At 41.6% G+C, this 20849-nt stretch overlaps 1 protein-coding gene and 1 long non-coding RNA gene across 2 annotated transcripts; both read right to left on the bottom strand.

Moving 5' to 3' along the window:
* Positions 1 to 422: 422 nt before the first annotated feature.
* Positions 423 to 1692, bottom strand: LOC115420722 (uncharacterized). Its single transcript, XR_003935588.1, has 2 exons — positions 1660 to 1692; positions 423 to 1560 (listed from the first exon to the last, which is right to left on the bottom strand). It is a non-coding gene; the product is annotated as an uncharacterized LOC115420722 (long non-coding RNA).
* A 708-nt stretch (positions 1693 to 2400) lies between these two features.
* LOC115418030 (scavenger receptor cysteine-rich type 1 protein M160-like) lies at positions 2401 to 20213 on the bottom strand. Its single transcript, XM_030132328.1, has 9 exons — positions 20156 to 20213; positions 18801 to 18872; positions 13884 to 13916; positions 8828 to 8863; positions 8615 to 8746; positions 4730 to 5038; positions 3947 to 4249; positions 3410 to 3445; positions 2401 to 2468 (listed from the first exon to the last, which is right to left on the bottom strand). The coding sequence occupies exons 1-9, from the start codon at positions 20211 to 20213 to the stop codon at positions 2401 to 2403; spliced, it is 1047 nt and encodes a 348-aa protein (XP_029988188.1).
* Between the last annotated feature and the right edge of the window lie 636 nt (positions 20214 to 20849).

Here is a 20849-nt window from a genome sequence, read left to right on the forward strand (position 1 = left end):
GGTGGAGAAGCCAGGTCCTGGTTTATCCCAGCCCTCTAGGCCCGATCACCACCAAAATTTAATCATTTGTTCCTTGGGCCAGTATCAAAATTTCCTCAAAATTTCATGAAAACCTGTCCTTAAATTTCCAAGTTATCTTGCTAACAAACAAACAAACACGCACGCATGCACACACACAATCTTGATCCAAAAGAGCATTTGAGTTTGGACAGTGGACATGGACGTATCAGACCTCAGCACATACGGACATTCAGTCCACAACTGGACAAACACAACAATTTACACAGGAAGCATCAACCGAGTGGAAAAACCAGGAGTTTGTACAAAGACGGCAGCGTTAATATCCACCACACCAACAGAACCCAGTGAACATGAACCCTGTAAAAGCAGAGCCATTCAAAACAAGAAACTCAATTCTACAGTTTGGAAATTCAAATGTTTATTAGCTTTTGTAACAGAATCCAAACAAAACACTTGAACACATCATTTTGTTTATTATTGCTTTTGTATCACATTCAATACATTGGGTGTTTTTGGGAACTTTTTGCTCACAACAATATTAACTTTAGATAAAAAAAAAAAATAACTTTACCAGTAACATTCTGAAAATATACAACATTCCAGGTAGTTTTTTTTTTTTTTTTGCATAAAACTTTTTACGGCCTCCTTTATTTCCCTTGAATAGCAACATAATTTCAATATTTTTCGATATTTAAAATTTTCAGCTGAATAAATATACAAGTGTTCTTCTTAATGTAACTTTTTGAAAATTACCAAAGACTTTCCTACAAAACATGTGTTGGATGATTAGCGGCCATTTTGAAAAGGGAGAAAAAAAAGCCTTTCCACTGGCTGCAGTGGGATGATAATCCACCAGGGGGCAGAAAACATGTACCGGGTCATATACAACACATTTTTAAGGAAAGTATGGCTCCTGTTGATTAGATAAAGCTTTCAGAACCTGGTGTAGCAAATATGATACAAATGTTTAAAGGGTTCAGACTGTCCAGTGAACGTAGGACAGAAAACTGTGGTCGACTCAAAGCACAAGAAACTCTAGTTCATGTTGGACGTGATGAGATGGAAGCTCATCTGGATGTGGCTTTGGAGATCTTCCAGGTTTTACCCACAATTCAACTGTTCAGTCAACTATGGATGGAGGTTTAGGATCACCACCAGAGAATCAAAGGCTCATTTTTACACATAAAAAGTCATATTTCAGTATAAATGTTGTTCTACTGTATTAATAAAAGCATCATACACAGAGTGAAGAACTCTTTGGACTATTCTGATAAAGAAGTATTTTCCAAACCAAGTCAGAACATGATCAGAATAAAGTGGTGTTTCATGTGTATAAACTCTGAACAGAAGCTCAGACGCTGATAGATCATGAAACATCAGAACAGAATGAAGGTGTTTATTGGTTCAGCTGTGAAACTGTTGATCAGATCCAAATATCCGCTGGACTCACTCTGAACCACTGGGACTATTATGGGATGTTTGTTCCTGAACTTTCATTGTGGTTGTGTCCTCCTTCATTCGGATCCGCTTCACGGAGACCTGGAACAAACATGGCAGCAGACATGTCCAGTTCAGACTGATGTGTGTGTGACTGCGTCTACAGTCCAATGAATCCACGGAGGAAAGATGTGAACCAACCTTATAGAAGAAGAAGAGGCAGACATCAAATATGAGCAGAGCTGAGATGATGAGCACCACCCTGATGATCAGATTTGTCACCGAGTCTGAAACACAATAGAAACAACCTTTAAACCAACGTCCATGGACACATGTCGGTCATTATTCTGCTGATGACAATGAGAAAAGAACTGATCAGATGAATAATGACCTGGAAACAACTGGAACACATTCACATCCAAGAAGAAACTGATGAAAAAAATACACAAATCATCCAACAGCTGCTTTTATCGGACATATTCAACTTTAATAAAGGCTGATTTAGTTCAATGGATCCATTCAAACAATCAAACTCCTCAACGATTCAGCTGAAGTTCTCTGAAATGTTTCCATAAATCTATTATTTTACTGTTTGATTCAGTCAATGAGGTTCATTTCAACTTCGAGCTTCACTATTGAACCATCAACTTTAGAAAAATACATGTTTAACTTTAATTCCCCTCTATGGACAGAACTGTTGTCTTCCTCTGGGACGCCGTCATGAGGACATACCAGGATGTCCATGTGTTCCATGGAGGATGGCAGGATGTTGATCAGTGGAACTGAAGTTTTTGAGGATCTATTTTTATTTTGTCCTTTTTCTCAGAGGTTTAATTTGGGCCCAACATATCAAACTGAAGGGTATAAATGTAAGTTTTGTAACTTTCAAGCTGAATGTCAGACCCTGAGACACACTGAACTCATGAACATTAAAGGTGAACCTTAAACTGAAGAGGACAGTGTTAACTCCATCAGCAGTGAGTTGTCCAACTGAGACATGAGGACATGCACTGAGGACACATTCCAACAGGAAACAGCTGTGAGCTCCACTTTACTGGAAAGGCTCATTTCCTTCCATATGTTTTGTGTTCAACCAGTGTTGGACTATTGTTAGGGAGAGCATCGGGACAGTTTTCTGATTCATTCCTAAATATTGTTCAAGTCCATCTGGACTGTTTGGAATCCTGTGTAAGTGTGTGTTTACTGTGTGTGTCGGAGGTCTTGTCGGCTCTTATGCTGAGTTGCTGTTACCAGTCTGTTAGTGGAACCCAAGACCTGAATATAATGATTTGTGCTCCTTTGGATGTCAGATCCGTGAAAGTGCTTCGACATAAACACTTTAGAGCTTCTGTATGGAAATAACAGGACCTGGATGTGAGCGTCGTACGTCAGACCTGAGTAATAGTTACAGAGACATTAGTGTTTATGTGAATGAGCTCTACATTCAACTTGGATGGACTGGGTTTAAACCTGGGTTTAAACTCAACTGTGCTTTGAACTGAGCTCAGATTAAAGGAGTGTTTGTTGGTTCAGCCCAGTCTCTGACAGGTTCAACTGGACCGGCTTTACCTGATCTCAGTTCTACCATCATGGTTCTGCTCACACCTGTTCACTCTGCTCACTGGGAATGTTGTGGAACATGGTCATGTGACTGTCATGTGACTGACGTTACCTCCGACAGTGAGATAGAGGGCGGGGCTCTGAGATGACGAGAAGCTGTGGTTATAAACGTCCACGTGATAAACACATGTGTAGTTCCCTCGGTGGGCGTAGCCCATGGCAGACAACAGGAAGTGGGCGTAGTGATTGACAGCCGGCAGGGTGAGGTTCAGCGGCTTCTTGGTGTCGGAGATCAGCTGGAAGGAGCCTCCTGGGTACTGTGGTCGGACGGAGCATGTGATGGTGAAGCCAACCAGCACCCGGAACCCCTGCTGGTAGACCTCAAAGACCCCGTCAGACAGGGAGATGTTGGGCTGAGGCAGCAGATCTGTCCACACACAGAGACATGATTGGACCAAGCAGCACACATGAGCACAAACAAGCAGTCAGAGAATCCATCCTCCTCAGAGACACAGATGGATCTGATCCACAGGAGTTTGGGATGGGATGAACACTGACCAATGAAAACATGAGGAATGGGTCATTTAGAGCACAGCTGACCTTCAAAGGCATTATGGGTAAAAAAAAATGATAAAAGTGGTGGTTTTAGAGTCTCACATGTCAACATTTGGTCCTTTTGTCCTAAATGAGACTAATGGGAAATATGTTTGTGTTTTCAGCCTCATCTGGTCCAAATGAAGACGTTCATTTGGGATCTGGACATTACAAAGGTCAATATTTGACACATTTTAAAGAAAAAACAATAAACTGAGACAAAATAATCAACTGATGAAATGAAAAGATTCATTAGATGGAACTTTAAACGTCAGCGTCAGAACCATCTGGTCACTGAGAATTCAGTTCAGACACAGTTTGTGTCCATTTGTACCTGAACACACCACATCCACACCAGATGAGAGATTAATGGTCGACAGAATTAGTCGAACACAGTCCACTGGTCTACGTGTCAGCTTTACACAAGGAACTGAGATCCACCACACAGGTCTGCGTGGAGAATCATCTGTGTTGTTGACTGAAACAGCTGATCCACAGTCCAGATACTGACACACAGCAGATCCAGACTTCAGGTCCCAGCGTTTATAGAAGTCTCCTACTGGTTTCCACTGTCCCTGGTGTTGCATCTCCAAAGTACCAGCACAGCGGCTCGGCTGTCCCACTAACCTGACATCACCTGGATTTGAGCAGAGACACAAAGACAGGAGGACTGGTTCAGCTGTTTAGAAAATGTTTGGACTCTCATCCAAGAGACTTCTTCAGTTCTTTTCTTCTGAAAAGACGAAGAGAGACGAAACGTTTTCAGAAGAGCTGAACCAGTCCAGCTGAACCGAGAAGAACCATGACCTGGACAAATGAGAACCTACACAGACAAAGAAAGGAGTCCAAGAAAGGAAAGGTAAGGTAAGGTAAGAAGCATGAAAAATGAAATATCTTCCATTTTTATAAGTTTTTATATAAATTTAGATTTAAATGTAACTATTATATTCATATTGACATTATATTTGCACATGCACATGGTGTGATATGGGGGGGGGGTGTTACTGTGAACTGTTCTGTATTCTGATGGCTTTGGGAAGGAATGACCTGTGCTATCCCTCATTCTCTCAATGGACGTGTAAAAGTCAGACATATGAAAGCCACGCCCCCTTGGTACCTGAACAGGTGAGTCCAGCAGCTGTTCTAGGTGAGCAGGTCTTCCCAGCTGAGCTGGACCTTCTACAGTCCAGGACAGCAGACTCATTTCCTTCACACTGGAGCTCACTGGTCCAGACTGGAGCCTCCCCCTCTCCATAGAGCACCCCCTGGAGGAGCCCAGGAGGCCCACAGCCCAGCTCCCTACAGACCACCTGGGTATCATTAAGGTCCAAATCCTCTTCACACACCGAGAACCAGGACTGGTTGGACCGGACCTCCAGTCTGCCTGAACACCGACTGGAACCATGGACCAGTCTGACAGAGTCTGTGGACCCACAACAACACACACACATGTTTAAAGACACAAAAGCCCCTGGACAGACGGGGTGTGAGGGTGGACTCTGTCAAAGCCTCCTGTCAGTCATTAGTGACAAAGGAACTAAATAGGACTCATGGACCAGTTCAACCAGAGACACAACGTCCTCAAAGAAAACAGTCAGATTTGGAGTGTTTATAAAAAATGTTTGTTTTAAATAAGAAAACACAACAACTGCTCAGATAACTTCTTTTTAGCCACTTTTACACACAGAAAAAACACAGAAAAAAGGTCAGATGGTGATCCACCTTTTTTCCACTATTGTCTGATTTCCACAGCCAAGACAAAGGTGGAACAGGTGAGACAGACTGGACTTTTACACAGCGGACCTGTGTTCCAGAACCAAAGGGGCGGGGACGCAGCGCTCATTTTTAAACACCCCCGGCACGGGAGAGACAGTGGACGCATATGGAGGAACTGCAGGGATTAAAGTTCTCCGTCACCACGACGGATTTCCGTCAAATGGAAAAATTGAGGGGGGAAAAAGTCATATTGAAGTAACTTCCCCACGTGTTTCACGGAGTCCAGTCGGCACCGCGATCCTGTTCTGGGTCTGCTGTCCTGAATCTGAAGGTGTTTAACACACGCACAGGGGGCTGATAGGTTTAACAGTGATGATAATAAGATGACTTCTTTATTTTTATGTCGGGAGGAGAGATTGATGACTATTTATGTTTGGAAGGAAACGCTGCTCATTCTGTGCCTCAGAAACACATGGACAAGTTCAGCTTTACCGAAGTTCAGCCTCCAGACGCTAACTTTAGTTTAGTGCTAACAGGTAGCTTTCATTATGAAAGAACCACAGCGAAAAGGGAAGAAGACAGAACTGATCTACATGGACCTTCATGTTTGGGTTCATAGCTTATCTCCTCTTGCCGGTATATGACTAGTGTGTGTGTGTGTGTGTGTGTGTGTGTGTGTGTGTTTGTGTTTGTGTGTATGTGCCCTTCCCGTGCGTGCGGCTGTGCGCGCCGCAGCCTTACGCGGTTACACACCCGACTGCATAAGTGCTTTATTTTGACCCGTTTAGCATCTTATTTCTATCTGTGTGGTACAGTACGAAGATAACATTGAATGAGTAACACCCTTGGTATTTGCAAAGCCACTGTATTTTAAATACCCTCAGAGAGGATCTGGAACGGAATATAATTTCTGTTTCAGTTGATGTAATTTCTTCCAATCAAAAGAGAACATGATATTGGCGGGGGGGGGGGGGGGGGGTGTGGACGCAGGTTTGACGACGTACAGATTATTTTGGCTAGCATATACGACATCATGGACATGTTTGTAGAGGAAGGTGCTGAAGTGGTAACTATTGAGAGATGCGTGAAAAATAGATGGAGGTGGGCGTGGCTTGATGAGAAGGGAGACGATGGAACTCCAATTAGATCATGGTGCAAAAAAATGAAGCAGCCTAGTGCGTGCATGTGCGGAGTTTGCCACAAGAAAATTCTGTATGGTTCCAATGGTAAAAAAAAATGTCCTGATCCGCCATCAATCTGAGAAGCTGAAGATGAGTTGGTTAGGGTTACATTTACACAGACATTTTTCCCAAAATTCATGTGCTGTAGGAGTTGGAGTTATGTTTTAGGAGTTCCTAAATTGTTAAATAAAAAGTTTTTCACTCATTTTTTGCAGTAAGGTTTTCTTCTAATTATTTTTCACTTGCTTCAAAGGTTTTCATACCCTTTAAAATTAACCACAGAGCGCCAAAATTGACCTGAAGCTTTAAAAATTTTCTGGGGGAGGACCCCCAGACCCCCCACCAATACCACTCATGACATTTTTTCTGTCCATGTTACTAATCTTCTACACCTGTACACTCTCCCATTCAGTGTGTTTTACAGTATTGCCAAATTTGACTATATAAACTTGTACGCTATAGTAGTATTGTATTGCATCATTTTTAATAGTGGCCAATGATTTTGACCAGAAGAAAATTTTCAGTCAGATGAAAAATTTTTGCTTTAATCCCTGAGGAACTGTCATGGATTGTGCAGCAGCCGCCCCGTGCCACCGCGGCCGGCCCACTGCAGATGGCTTCGTGCCTGGCGTCCTGCCCGCTGCGGCTACGTGACACTGGTGCCGTAGCTGAATCATGCCGGTGCCTCCGTATGCGACCGCTGTCTCTCCCATGCTGGGGGTCGCCGTCATCCAAACTTCACACCTTGGTTGTGGAACCAGAGGTGTTCCTCTTCCACAGCGTTCCACAATCCTGATCCCACCTTTATCAGGGTTCTGTTCCTTCCTCCAGAGGCGTTACAGAGCCGTGACAGAGGTGGGACCAAAGGATCCCAACATTGTGTTTACACAGACGTCGTTCTGGAACAAAGGTGAAATATTCCCACAACAGAAGTGCTGTGGAAAAGGGGCTTTTGATGCCATTATGGTGTTTGTTTTGTTTAATACTCTGGCTAACAGGAATGGTAGGTGGGTAGCTGTCAATCATTCCCATCATACCTGTGGGCAGCCCGCCAAGTCACTAACTGTGTGACAGTGCGGTCCAACGAATATGACCTAATAATGCCACAAAAACACCAGCTACAGCCTATCATCAGTTTATTTTATTCATATCCTACGTTTATTTTTTAAACATATAAGGGATGTAATAAACACATGAGACAGCTACAGATAAAGACAGGACATTTGAATTCTCCTCAGATGAGGCTGAACATGCAGCTTTGGGGCCTCCTGGTGGCCTGGGGGCTCTAAGCATTGGCCTAGTTGGCCTAAAGCACCAAAGGGCTCTGCCTCAGGTCCACTGTGTGGATCCTCAGTCACAGGTTAGAGTTAGTTTAACGTCAGCGCTGGTGGAGACACAGTCATTCTGAAGTCAGACTGAACATTCAATATGTGTGAGTGGGGTCTGTTCAAAGGCAGTGGGTTTGATGCACACACACAATCCCAGTGGTCAGTGAATGCACCATAATGCAGTGTGTTTGATCAGTGACCTGTGCACTGGTTCATCTCAGACCACTGGAAACATGTGGCTCATGTCAAACATCTGCATTTAAGGAGATGGTTTAGTGTCAGTCATGTTTCCATGGTGTCCTCAGAGTCCAGCAGACCCACATAGAGCTGGAAAAAGAGCACATGGACCAACACAAAGTCCACTTCAAACAAATGGACTCAGTCCTTCTGAGCTGTTCAACAGCCTGTTGGAAAGCAGAGTCATGTGACCACGTTCATGGACTGGAACTGAATTCAGCTGCATGTGTTTGATGTTTCAGTCCAACTGTCCAATGTGTGGACCTGGTCTGACTGGGTTTGGTTTGACACAGCTCAGATAAAACACACCTGAATGGACTCATGGAAGAACTCTGACAGAATCAGGAACATCATCAGAAGACTTACCTGAACAGGTGATGGTCAGGGCGGAGTCACTGGAGACAGGATCTATTTTCACACAGTCGGTCAGTGTAGATGTAGAGAGAAGACAGTGGGGGCGGATGGACCACATGCGATCAGATAGATAAAATCCTGTAGCATAAATATCAGGCCCACAGTCCAGTCGACGACATATGACATCTGCTGCCTTCAGGGTCCAGGTGTCATTAAGAAGAAAATTATATTCCACGTCTCTCCATTCTCCATGATGTTTGATCTGCACTGTACCGTTACAGCGACTGGCTCCTCCCACCAGTCTGACATCATCAGGATCTGATCAAATACAAGTGACAGATAAATGAGCTCAAAGTGAGTGAACTGATGTCAGCTGGTGTCAGTCAAAGCTCCGCCCACCTGTGCAGGTAAGGTCCACAGCTGTTCCAGATGAGCAGGTCTGTGACCCTGAGCTTCCACAGTCCAGCAGAGCAGACTCATGGCCTTCACACTGGAACGTCTGCACCACAGGAGCCTCCGCTGCTCCATAGAACGCCCCCTGGAGGAGCCCAGGAGCCCCACAGCCCAGCTCCCTACAGACCACCTGGGCACCATGAAGGTCCAAGTGTCCTTCACACACTGAGGACCAGGACCTGGACTGGTTAGACCGGACCTCCAGTCTGCCTGAACACACACTGGACCCATGGACCAGTCTGACAGAGTCTGTGGACACAGATGGAAGAAGACTGGAATAGGACTAGAGTCTGAAGTGGACTCAGAGGGACTCTAGTGGACTGGGGTAGACCAGGGTCTGGGGCTTGGACTATATAGTAGATTTTATTGGACTGTAGTGGACTCACATTCATATGTGTTAGTGTTTGTTTCTTCTGTGTGACATGATGTTCATCAGCTGTTTGTTTGTGCACATGGATATTATTGATTGTATTGATCAGTTTGTGTGAGTTCACATTAAATCTGACTTGAAGTCTTGGACCGACCAGGATCTGAGAGTCCAGAGTCTGGAGCCCACAGTGACAGTGGAAGGGTTAGAGTTCAATGTTAATGCTCTTACCTGAACAATTCAGCTCCAGGGATGAAAAGAGAATTAGACTAGATTCAAAACAGTCCCTCAGTTCAGATCCATCCCATTCTGATCTGATCCACCAATTATCTATACTTGAACCAGTTTGTCTGCGTCTCACTGAAACTGCAGATCCACAGTCCAGTTCTGCACAAACTCTGTTTCCTAACTTCCTGGACCAGAATAACCCTTCCACTGGTTTCCAGTTTCCGTCCTGTTGTTTCATCTCCAGGTCACCATGACAACGACTGGCTCCTCCCACCAACCTGAAGTGGACAGACTCTGTAGAAATAAGACAGACCAGTCAGAGTCCAGTCCAGAACCACAACACACCATCTGGACCACATAGACTGGATTATTGAGCACATATGGTTTCCATGTGTGAACAGTGTTTTCAGTCCCACTGACAGATTTTGTGTCCAAACGGACTCAGTTCATCCCTCATTCATTCAGTCAGTGAATTGAATGGCTCAGTCTGCTCCTGTTTGTCAGTGTTTCCTTCACTTGTGGATCTTTAAAGCCACACTTGTCCAAATGTCAGGAACAGGAGCTGAGCGTGCTCAGTGGAGCTTCTGTAAACCCATCCTTCCTGAATCCTCTGCATTGGCTCCAGTTTGTTCAGATGAAAACCACCTGAACCAGGATGTTCAGCTTTAAATATTCTAACTATTGTTAAGGTGTTGTTAGTGTTTAGTTTTGTACTGTTCCTTTAAAGCTATACCGTATGATGTGGCATTTTTACACTTTTCTTTTGTCATCTTAAAATGCTCCTAATAAGCGTATGTCAAACTAAAATGTAAAAGAAATCCACCAGGTATTGAAACTCAAAAATGTTTAATTCTCATATATTTCTGATAAAAGTCTGACCAATCATTTTAGTCGGTCCGAATAAAATAATTGGCCGAACCTGGCTGAGCCTCCTGTCAGTCATCCATTACGGCCGTCCAGCATCCGATCCATTATCGCTGTCTCCGCATCCGATATGTCTCTCTGAATCTGACGCTTCACTCACGCTGCTCCTGTCACTGACCACAGTCTACTGTCTAGGATGTGTATGGATAGAACTCAAATGCACATGTGGAAGGGAAAAAAACGGATTTATGAACAGAAACAACTAAGGGGAACAAACGGGAGTCTGATGAATGAAGGATGGAGATAAAAGTCCGCAAGTCGGATGTACTGGACTGAACAGGTCTGCATAAAGCTCAGCTTTTATGACCATGGGACTCATACAGGTACATGTACTTGGTGTCACACAACGTAGGATTATGTGGATGGTAAATGTATGGACTATGAAACCTCATATGTCCACGGAAAATTTGCGGAGGCCGCGCGTTCACAGTGCGCGCGCCCGTCGCACCTCATCTCTGTGGTGCAGTGAAGACACTGACCCAGTACCGCACAGACCACACCCTTAAATACAGGGTCTACTGATGGAACAGGGGCCGCGGGCCCGCGGCAGGTGGATGATGCATCTGATTACTGAGGGGGGGGTCCGCGGACACGCCGAAGTGGACCAGATCTGCACCTCTGCTTCCTCTGCGCGCATAAGGTGAGAGAAGGCGAGCATCAGAGCTCAGGCAGGGGGAAGTGGGCGGGGCTTTGGAGGGAGGCGGGTTGTTCATGTTCAAATTTTTACTAAGTGCTGTGAGAAATGCCACATCGGTAGGTATAGCTTTAAGTGATGACGTGTTATGTGTGTGCGTCAGGTAGTAAAAAGAGAAGTTTGGCATGTGACCGAGAGCTGTGACAGTGCTCAGAGTGTTGTTGTCCAAAAAGCAAAAGTTAATGTTGGCGTGGGTTTGGGCCAAAACAGTAACCCTGGTGTAAAAAGTTCTGTTCAGCAGAATAAAGCATTGGGGAGAAGTCCTCATCTGCTGCTTTATAATTGGCACCAATAGAAAATATACGGACAGAGTTGAAGCCCAGTACAGCAGTGGAGACCTTAGAGCAGCTTGGTGGGATATTCAGAACATGAGCTCCAGTAGCCACCAAAAAGAGGACAGAAAACCTGTGACTGTGAATGGGGGGTCTGACTTTGAGTTGGCAAGTGCTTTGAATTCTTTTTTGTCTCGTTTTGAAAGGTCTGATGTTTTGGAAAATGTGTCTGACTGTAGGAATTCTCTTAAGCCTTCTAATGAAATTGTGACTTTACAAAATCAGGTCACTGCCTTATTTCAGAAGGTAAAGGTAGAGAAGACTAAGGGTCCTGATGCTATCTGTGAGTGCACCTCGCACCACTGTGCCACCCAGCTCACTGTTGTTTTGGGTGATTGTTTCAAAAATGTGTTGATCTTAGTCACATTCCTTCTCTGTGGAAGATATTGATGGTGATACCTCTTCCAAAATCAAATAACTCAAAGGAATTGAGTGAGTTCAGAGCGGTAGCACTCACTCCACTAGTCATGAAGAGCTTTGAACAAATTTTAGAGACACGTATTTTGTTTTTAACTGAAGGAAAACTTGCATCCTCCACTCTCATTTTTGGGAGTGGAAAATGCAAAACTTTTTTGATTGAACATGGTCTACAAGCACCTTGAAAACACTGGAGCCCATGTGAGACTTTGATTTGCAGACTTTTTCTGGGCTTTTAATAAAATGCAGCCTCATATCCTGAGCCAAAGATTGGCTTCTGATTTGAACCTCCCAGACCAGCTTCTTTAATTGATTTAAAGGTGCGGGAGACTTTCGTGACCAATTTTTCATCAAATCTGTAAAACCTCAGTCATATCCTCAGTATCACGAATCTGTAAGTCTGTCTGTGATTACTCACCTGAATCTCTTGCATCATGGTGAACAATTTCTTAGTTCCATCCACCATAAACAAACCACGTGTTTACATTCAGAGCCGGAGGGAACTCGGGCATATTTGGAATTTTGTCGAGACGTGCATTGTGGGAAACAGGCCCGCGGAGCAACCTGACAGCAGCAGCTGCTAAAGACACAACGCAGAATCGGCAGGAGCTCCCCTCCCTCCATGCATATTCCTCCAGCCATTTCCACATTTCAGACGTTTCCACGTGTTTGCTTCATCCATATAATATCATATGGAACTTCCCTTTCCCACAATGCACGTCGCAACAAAATTCTGAAGATGCCCGAGTTCCCTCCCGGCTCTGTTTGTAAACGCACATTTTGTTTCTGGTGGATGGCACTAAGAAATTTTTCACCGTAATGCAAGAGATTCAGGTGAGTAATCACAGACAGACTTACAGATTCATGATACTGAGGATATGACCGAGGTTTGACTGATCTGATGAAAAATTGGTCATGAAAGTCTCCCCTGGACCGTGTCCAGCGTGTTTTTGTTCATGGACGAATGTCTCCTCCCTCCATGTGGAACACCAGATGTCCTCAGGGTTGTGTTCTGCTGCCTCTCCGTTTTATTCTGTACATGGACAGCTGCAGATCCTCAGAGGAGAACAGGTTCCTGATTAAATTTTACCATGACATGGTCCTGGTGTCGCTGCTTTCAGGATCTGAGGCCAACCATGGCCCTGCGCTGGCACAGTTTGCTCAGTGGTGTGAGGACAATTATCTTGATTTAAATATTTTAAAAACCAAAGACAAGGCAATTGATTCTAGACGTGCTGTTTCACATGGTGTTAGTGTCATTCATGGTGAGGAAGTGGAAATTGTTGAGAGTTGTAAATATCTCAGCACTGTGATTGACAATAACTGGAGGTTTGACCTGAGTAGTGACACCACTGTTAAACGGGGGCAGCAGAGAATCGACCCGTTGAGGAAATTGAACTCTTTTAATGTAAACAAAACAAACCTTAACAACTTTTATTGTTCTTTTATTGAAAGTCTTCTTACGTCTTCTTTTATTTGCTGGTTTCATACCTGTCTTTGAAGGATAAAAACAAACTGCAGAGCATTGTTCAAACCTGCTCTAAATTCACAGGCGTCAAACTCAGACCTACACTCTTTGTGGGAGGAGCAGGTGCTGAAGAAAACCTAAAGCGTCCAGGGTCAGTCCCACCACCCTCTGACCCCAGAGTTTGTCATGACGCCTTCAGGGCATCATTTTTATGGAAAACAAACCGCTTTTCCAATTCTTTTGTGCCCTCTGCTGTAAAATTGTTGAATTCAGTTGGTGGCGTATTCTGAAGTATTTGTATCAAATATGTTGTTTTGTTTTGTCGGCTGGGTCAACTAGATGAGTTCTACTTATACTGTAATGGACTGACACACTGTATATGTGTGTGTGTGTGTGTGTGTGTGTGTGTGTGTGTGTGTGTGTGTGTGTGTGTGTGTGTGTGTGTGTATGTATGTGTATGTGTGTGAGAACTGCTTGAGAAATGCTGTGAATGAATGACCCTCAGGGATCAATAGAGTTTTCTGAATCTGAATCTAAATCCATTTCAGATCCCTCCTTTATGCACTTCTTACCTGCTGAAGTGTTGTTCTTTTCAGCCAAGAGTCCTGCAGGAAAAACACAAAGGACATCCATGAAAATACGTCAATATTCTGATTAGAAATAAAACGTGTTTTCATTCACAAATAAACAGGAAACTGATGATGATCAGATTGGATCTAAATACAACTTAACTGTTTGTAGTTTGACTTTTAGAAAGGTTGTCTAAAACAATTATTATTCCTCAAAGTGAATCCAATCTTTTCTAATCTAGTGTGGAGTAGGACATCTTTCAACCAGCTATTGAGGGAGGGAGGGAGGAGATGCTTCCACTTCAATAGGATAAGACTTCTGTCCAGTACAGTGGTAAATGCCAGTACATAGCACTGAGCGGCAGAGAGTGTTGGCATTATCAGATGATTAAACATGCTACTATTTTGCTGGCAAATGAGATAAATTAAAAAAAATCAACACTTTATTCATGCAAGATAATTTTTTTGTATGCATTGCAATGATGGGATTATGGAGTGGGGGGGTATTGGCTGGATCTGATTTTTGGGAAGGGTCCTGACCCCTGTAATCCCTGTGGAAATTATGCGCCTGCTTGTGATGACTCTGAAACTGGTGGACTCTCTGTATACAAGGGAGTAGGTCTGATTCTGACATTGGTGTGGACACTAAAGTGCTCCAAAGCAGTACTCCTGAAAGTTGATGTTTTTTTGCATTTGCGATCATAATTTCACATCATGTAGAGCTGATCAAACAAGCAAACAATCATAGTCAGAAAAAAAAATTCAGTAATTGACATGTTTATAATGCATATCTGAATATCTAAAGACAATACAAGAATTTAATGCATTCTGCAAAGTTATTGTCATGACTAAAATATCCATCATTATTGAACCTCACCTGGGAATTTCCAGCCTCTCCTCCTCTACCTCCTCCTTCTCCTTCTCTACCTCCTCCTCCTCTCTACTCTCTGTCACCTGACATAAATATGTTGATGCATGACATATGAACAGATTATGAATACAATGATCATACAGTTTGATGGTCCAGTTACTGCCTGAGCAAAAACGGCTTTTACTTTCAATTATTATTATTATTGTAATTTATTCCCCAAAAATATGGATAAAATCACATGAGCATCTAGAATCTGAGGTTTTGTTGTATTTTCCCCACAAATTTTCCTTTGTTTTCCATACAAATATATGAAAATAAGTAAAAATAACTTTAAAAAGTGTATCTGTTTGGTATTAAATAGTGTCTTTCATTCAGTATCTGTGTTGTTAAGGCCTCTACAGTTCTAGACCCTTGAACTAACTTACATTTTGACTCCTACAGAAGGGTCTTCTGTCTAGTTTTCTTTTGTTTTACATTCTTCAAATCCTAATTACCAAGCACACTCGCACACAGGGCCAGTTCTAGCCATTTTGGCGCCTTAGGCGAGATATGAATTTGCCCCCCCCCTTTAAAAACACACACAAACACACACACACGGGGGGGCACAAAGAGGAGATACATGAAGCATGAGAGCAGATGCACAAAGCAGCCAACAGTAAACCACAAAGAAACAGAAATAAATCAGATAGAAACATACATAAACCAGCCAACCAGCAGTGAATCAGGTACAGAGGGTTTCAACTGTGGAGCCAATGTTCACATGTTCTTGGAAATAGCACATCAGAGATATCCTTTAAGAAATATCATAATATTATAATGCTAATACTGATATAATAATGATAATAATATAAAGGAAATCAATTATATATATATATATATATATATATATATATATATATATATATATGTATGTATATGTATATATATGTATGTGTGTGTGTGTGTGTGTGTGTGTGTATGTGTGTGTGTATATATAACGTGTATGGACTATGGAAATCTTGAAACTTTTAGAATGTTTATGTATTTATAAGGTGGAGGCACCATCTTAGGCTTTCTATCTCTAACTGCACCTTTACTGTTTTATTATGTCTTTGATCGATGTTATGTATGTGCAAAATAAACCAATAAATCTGTTTTACAGTTCACTAAAAACAGTCGGCTCTTTCGGCTCCCCTGATGTTTTTATCCCTTAGATTAATTTATTACCAAATTATGTGTAAAATAATGTATGGAATATAGAACCATATATTATATCAAATGTTTATTATTTCTGTGGCTTTATTTATCCCCCTCTAAACACAGTACACAAATAAATCCTGAAATCCACTACCAGGAGCAGATCCAGTCTCAGTAGACCCACTGGGACCTTCATTCAGCCTTACTTGGTATTTTCCAACTGCACTGATGGATCAACAGTTCCCATGTGTCTGTGCAGGGTGTTTGTGGAACCTGCTCGGTATAAAATCTTTGCACAGTCTACACTCTGCTCTTGAACTGTCTGTGATATTGCAGCGTCTGCCTGGATGTCTACAGGACGGACGACAGTTATTCCGCACTGATCGTTTTATTGATAGAACACAAAACAGTTCGTGTCGGCCCAAAACATGGAAAACTTATCTGTCGCTCCGTTCACTCAGCCCACGCTCATGTGTCACCATGCACACACACCAGTTCACTGGCTCCGCCCCCATACCTCTGTCATCCAATCACCCGCCCCTCATGGCCACACACACTCAGTGCACCACAGACAGACAGACAGACAGACAGACAGACAGAATATTCCAACAGCAACATCTCCAAACATGACTGCAGGGTAATACTACATGAAAATGAATCCACTGAATGTGTCACTAACTCAGGGGTGTCCAAATCTGGTCCTCGAAGGCCAGTGTCCTGCATGTTTTAGATACACTGTAAAAAAAAAAAAAAAAACAGTATAAAAAAAACCAAAACAAAACAAAACGGTATGGGGTGCCGAAAAAATATTGTAAAATAACAGAAAATAACCATCTGATAAAAATACAGTAATTTTCCATAATCAAAATACAGTTTTTTTGCCCTAACTTTACATGAGATTTTGCTTTTTTTTAATTATTATTCAATATTTAATAAAGAATATTTACATGTATTAAAACAATCAAATTACTTATAAATGTATATATAAATAATTTTTAATGAGACTCAGTTGTACAATCCACTGATAAAAACTGTATTTGGACAGTTTATCAGTGCTTATACATGTTATACATTCACAAAAATACATTTATTCAACATTTTTGTTGTGAAACCTCCTAATTACACAAGATATTTGTCAATTAACAAACAAGTCTGGTTAAACTGACAGAACAAATACTTCTTTTACGGTTAATTGTCAGTAATTTTATCTCATTTTATTATTTGTTTTTACAGTATTAAACTTTAAATTAACAGTTTAATCTCATAAATAGAAAAGAAATATTTGTGAAATTATGATACATTTGCAAATGTATTTTAACTGTATTTTTATGTGAAAAAAGAAAAAAATTCTTTTAAAAAATTAAAATTTTTTGGTTATTCACAGTTACAGTTTTATCGTTGTATTTTACATTTGACATGTAAAATCACAGTCTATTTTTGTCATTTCATTGATATTTTCCTGTATCTTAAAAATACAGGAAAAATCTATAACGTAAAAAGTGAAAATTCTGTTAAATTACAGATTTTTTTTACAGTACATCTTCTTCTTCCATCACACCTGTAAGCCATTCTGTGGTTCTCAGGCTTCTGCACAGTTTGATGATGAGCTGATCATTCACTGAAGCAGGTTTGGCTGGAAGAGGGACACATCTAAAACATGCAGGACACTGGACCTGGAGGACTGGATTTGGACACCCCTGCTCTAACTCGTCTCCTTCACTCCTGTTCGTGTGTTGACTCTACTGTGTGTCTGTAGCCCCTCCCCCTTCTGCACAGCGTGGACACACAAACGTCACCACACATCTTGACCAATCACAAACTGTTTCAAATAAAGTAAAGACGTGGGGGAAAAACTGGCTCCCAATCAACAGCTCCATTCGTTCACTTAAAAGAGTCGACTCTTGGAGCCGAATCGTTCATGACCGACCCATCTGTGGTATAAAGCAGCCGTTAACCCTTTCATGCCTGACGTCCACATTTGTGGACACATACTTGAACTCACTTTCCAAAGGGTTCTAAAGGTAATATTCTCCAAAGCACATGGAGGCAGTCTGTACAGACCCTCAGACATACAATGAACAAAAGGATCATCTGAGTTTTAGAGTTTGGACTGATCTGGGATCTCATAAAGTTGACCTCCTAAGAGCCAGCTGTGGGTTTACTGTCCATGTTTGTGGACAAGAGTTTCACAGCTTAATACAAAAAAACCCCAAACAAACAAAAAAAAAAAAACGGTGCACCGCAAAGGACATTCCATGAAAATAATAATTTAAAAAAGCATCTGAAAAACTTTTGCATCATGATGTTTTCAATATAGGCAATTATTTAATTTAAAAAAGATCAATCTTGTACTTCCCTGGGTCTCAGGAGGTTAAATGTTTTAATAAAACCAGATAAAAAAAAATCAAAAAAAAAAAATCAAAAAGCATTTCAACTTTAGCCTAATTTTGAGTAATAACATCATTCTAAAAAAAAAAAAAAAAAAATTTAAATGCTTTTTTTCACTGTTCGTGCATGAAAGGGTTCAAATCCTGGATGTGAAGACACACCAGTCTCACCACTGTCATATCCTCACTAAGCAGAAGATCTGAAGCTTTGGAACATGATCATGTGCAAATGTGTGTTTGATTTTTTCATGGTTCATGGTTGTGCTCCTCCACCTCTGAAGGCGTTTGTTCACCTGAATCTGAACCAACTGCAGAACCAGGACTTCTACTACATGGCAGTGGTGCAGCCCTTACACTAAACTGCCTTTGGACGGTCAGCTTTACTCATCCAAAGTCCAAACAGAACACAACAAACTCCCACTGAACTGAAGGACACCACACATACGACAGATTTAAGCCTGCACTGACTCTTCCCTTATTCCACACCTTGACTGGATGTGACTGCTGTTCTTTTGAATTCTCTGCTACTGTGTCCCTTTTTAATGTCCTTCTTTCCTGCTACAGGGACGACACATGGACATGAACATGGACATTCTAATCTGCTCTGGTCCAACTCTACTCTGGGTTTAATGTTTTCTGTCCATGGTCCCTGGAATAAAACATAAACTAAATAAACTCAGTTTGACCCTCATTTATCATCATGACAGTCACATGACCATCAGCACACACTATGATTGACATCAAACACACATGACACGTCTGTAACCTGTGTGTCCTCCAGGGGCGATTCTAGGATAAGAGGTTTAGGGGGGCTGAGCACCCAGAGCTAGCCAGACAAGAGAAATTTCACTGTTTTGTACATTTTAATGCAATTTCAGACCATCGTTCCCACATTTGTGAGAGAAAAGCATAACATTTTTTGGGTATGAGAAACTCTGTGACTAAACTATCAAATCTGATAAAATCTGATAAACCAATATATACGGTATGTGGAATAACACTTTAATATACACCGTCAACACATCAGCAAACCAGCACTTTTGTCATTTGTTTTCCAATTAATCTGATTAAAGTATGTAACATTTAACACATTTAATCTGAGGCAGATAATTTCTAATAAACTATAGACCAGTGTATATGTTCAGTCTCTCTGCTCCCCTCTCTGTCTTTGTGCTTTAACCAAAATGCAAATAACCAAACAATGTGTTTTATATCTAATAAGAAATATAAACTGGTACATTTATTCAACTGACAACATCATTGTAACAGAATATTTGGTTGCTGTGGAAAATGAGGTTACACATGTTGATCTAACACTTTTACCTGAATCTGGCTCTTTGGGGGGTTTTTTTCTGTTTTTTTTTTAGAAAAAAAAAACAAAAAAACAATCGTATGTTCCTGTCTGCACACACAAACACACACACACACACACACACACACACACACACACACACACACACACACACACACACAATAGGAGTTAATGGACATCCACTTAATTCTTCAGTCAGATAAAGTCCGTCTCTCCTTGTCTTTAATCTGAACACAATCACAGACACAACAGCAGCTTCTCTCAGTGTGGAGTGGATTAAACCATTTTCGAGACAAGATGGGATGTGGGGTGCTGTATTTTTGTTGTTAAAATATTACGTTTCAACCATGTACTGTATATGGTTTTGACATTTTTCTAGCATGTTAAGAATGGACATAAAGTAAACAAGAAAAAAGAATAATTTCAGCAACCTTAAAATATTTTAGGGGTGCTGGGAATAAATTTAGGGGTGCTTCAGCGCCCCCAAAAATGGGCTAAAAATGCCCCTGGTGTCCACCATTCCTCATACCTTGCATCCAGAAGGACATAGAGATGATCAGCAGTGTGATGTCCATGTCCAGTCTCATGCTTGTCTCTTCTCTCAGTCGTCTTCTTCACTGTCTCTGTCTTTGATAAGCTCCTCCCCATTCTTATCTCCTCTGCTGTGGTTGGGCTTCTGCGTCACATGCCTTCACATATTTGGACAGGAATATTCCACTGTTGATCCAACCGCTGTTTTCTGGACAGAATGATTCAATCATTTACAAAAAGGTTTAAATTTAAAAATCAAACTGTCTAATGTTGAGTTCTAGTCACATGTGAGTGTGAATGGAAACATAGTGGTTGAAGGAACTCATCTACTGCTACTAACACCCACAATGCACCACTCCACCAGGATGGACGGACTGAACCACATTATTATTGTTTGTTTCTTTTTGAGTTTAGTTCAGTGGTTCCCAGCCTTTTTTGGCTTGTGACCCCATTTTAACATCACAAATTTCTGGTGACTCCAGACATTCAAAACAGAGACTTTTTTTTTTGTTGCTAAAATTAATTTGTTTTTGATCATGTAATATTTTGCTATATTATGTTGCAAATAAACATTAATTTTAGATGACATTTAGTCTATATAATGTATATTATTATGAACGGAGGCAGAAAAGCCAGGTGTAGATTACTGCTCAAAGGGAGAACTTTTTTTTTTCCTTGGTCAGGATATGTAC

This window comes from Sphaeramia orbicularis, chromosome 1, assembly GCF_902148855.1.
Source record: "Sphaeramia orbicularis chromosome 1, fSphaOr1.1, whole genome shotgun sequence".
NCBI lineage: Eukaryota > Metazoa > Chordata > Actinopteri > Kurtiformes > Apogonidae > Sphaeramia > Sphaeramia orbicularis.